The sequence below is a fragment of the Sinocyclocheilus anshuiensis genome, unplaced genomic scaffold (genome assembly GCF_001515605.1).
Source record: "Sinocyclocheilus anshuiensis isolate Anshui unplaced genomic scaffold, SAMN03320099.WGS_v1.1 scaffold502, whole genome shotgun sequence".
Lineage (NCBI taxonomy): Eukaryota > Metazoa > Chordata > Actinopteri > Cypriniformes > Cyprinidae > Sinocyclocheilus > Sinocyclocheilus anshuiensis.
This window is the reverse complement of record NW_015544194.1, coordinates 623,660-625,874: the sequence shown is the minus strand read 5'-3', so window position 1 is coordinate 625,874 and position 2,215 is coordinate 623,660. Positions and strand designations below refer to the sequence as shown.

General features: G+C 40.0%; 1 protein-coding gene across 2 annotated transcripts in view; it reads right to left on the bottom strand.

Moving 5' to 3' along the window:
* Positions 1-1,977, bottom strand: part of LOC107696643 (TNF receptor-associated factor 6-like) — a 10,503-nt gene extending 8,526 nt beyond the window's left edge. The window contains exons 1-2 of one of the 2 annotated variants that reach the window (XM_016497092.1): positions 1,883-1,977; positions 900-1,201 (exon numbers count right to left, since the gene is read on the bottom strand). In XM_016497092.1, the coding sequence (XP_016352578.1) occupies positions 900-1,201 (302 nt within the window). In that variant the 5' untranslated portion in view covers positions 1,883-1,977. Of the gene's footprint in view, positions 1-899; positions 1,202-1,349; positions 1,504-1,882 lie in introns of those variants that run through there. The other variant, XM_016497093.1, reaches the window with a different exon arrangement.
* Between the last annotated feature and the right edge of the window lie 238 nt (positions 1,978-2,215).

The following is a 2,215-nucleotide window of genomic DNA, read 5'->3' as shown; positions in this document are numbered from 1 at the left end:
ATATATATTATTAAAAAAAAAAAAAAAAAAGAATTTGCATGTGTTTTTGTTGAGTATCATATTTGATGAATCAGGCTTTTGTGGCTCTTATAGTATTATATAGGCCAATATGGAGCTCATATCTGAGGAGGGAAAAAAAAACAGTTTGAGCAATTTTACCTTCATTTGGTGCAGTTTGGTATTTATATGGCCAAATATAGATCATATCTAAATGCTTAGTTTTATGATCAAATCTCTGTCATTTTTTTTTTTTTTTGCAAATGTACAGATGTACACATGAACGTAGAAATAAATTGTATAAATAAATTAATCAAAACAAAAGCCTGATTTTTATTTAAACGTGATCTTTCTAAAAAACTATGCATGGATAATCGTAAATCTAAGTTTCTTCAGTCCACGAAGTGTGCATCTTGAAATATTACTAATAATATATAAATTCTTACATTTATTTAGTCCAGGGCTGTCCAAACTCGGTCCTGGAGGGCCGTGTCCTGCAGAGTTTAGCTCCAACCCTAATTAAAACACACCTGAACCAGCTAATCAAGCTCTTACTAGGCATAGAAACTTCCAGTCAGGTGTGTTGAAGCAAGTTGGAGCTAAACTCTGCAGGACACCGGCCCTCCAGGACCGAGTTTGGACAGCCCTGATTTAGTCAATTAGTAAAGATTTCAAACCAAAAGACACGTGTAACACAACCTGAAGGCATTTTTAGAAATATCCTATAAGGTCTTTTACTAACGTGGAAACGCTAAATAAAATGACAGAAGGAATATAAGACTGTGTACAGCATTTTTTTCAGACAAGTTTTGATTGTGTTGATAATTTAGCCTTAGAAGTGTATGTTTCGACACAGAAGGGTTAAGCACAGGGTGAATTTTGAAAGTGACACTTAAAGTTACCTGATGGACTTCTTGATGCAGGAGTTGCAGAATCGATGTCCACATGGTGTCTGTACTGCCGAGCGAAGACCCATCAGACAGATAGGGCACTCATACTTGTTCTCTAGCGGAGGGTCAAACTCCACGTCATAGCCTTGCTGGTCTGGAGGGATACTAGCAGAGACACTGATGGTGGAGGGGTTCTCTGTCGGGCTCAGATAGGACTCCCTTTCTTTCTCCATGGCTGCCGCACAACCGAAGAGGTCGCCATCACAGTAGGGCTCCACATCAAGGCTGAGCTTCTCCGTGTCACTGCAAGCCATCTGTAATCACATCAAGAGAGTGTTATGTTGATGAGTGAAAATAACACAATCATCCATACAACACATATAGCAGCAACAAACAAATCTCCCCCCCCACCAAAATCATATGTTGCTCTTCATATGATCCGGCTGCCACACAGAAACTGACCTCTAGGTTTTACAGATATCCACACAAGTATCATTTTAAAGTCTTAAATGCACAGAGGATGTGGTAAGAGATATATTAGGGTGATTTCCTCTATATTAATGCAAAGGGAAAAGGCATAGGATGAGAAACTACAGGCCTAATGATGGATTCATTTGTGAACTGCTGTTTCCTCACGCGCAGCTCTGCTGGGCGGGGCTGAACTGAGGGAGAAACTTATCTCGCTTAACAACTGGAAAGTTACTTTTTTGTAGCCCAAAATACCATATTACACAGCGTGAACGTAAATATATCCATTTCAAAAGGTTAAACTTATCTCAAATGTAAATCTTTAACTAAATTCGTGGTTAAAGTCAGTTAAAAAGCGAGATCAGCTAAGCAGTCACAACCGACGGTGACATCAGCAACTTTCCTGACGTCGCCTATGGAAACACATGTTTTAATCTGACATTGTTCTAGGACCGCAAACATATTGGTATATAATAAATTATTCGTTTACAGATGAACATTATTTGTAATAGGTTTAATTTACATACCTTGCCTCGGTCCGGCCTCGCTGTCTACTACAAGCTTCCTGTATCCAAACATCAGCGCATAGGATCAACGTCACTGGGTCAAATTCCCCTGCTAAAGCTGACCCCAGACCAGCTCTCACAACCGAACCCTCGCGAGATTAGCCGTGAGCTCGATGACTCTGCTGCTCTCAGATCGGCGCTGATTCGATCAGAGCAGAATGCGCGTTTGCGATCAGATTTTGCCGCTATGCTGAACTGAATATTATAATCCACAAGATGGCGCAGTTGCCTCTGAGTTTAAAGGAACAAGCAAAGCGATTTCACGTGATAGAAAACTAGGACATTTTACAAAGT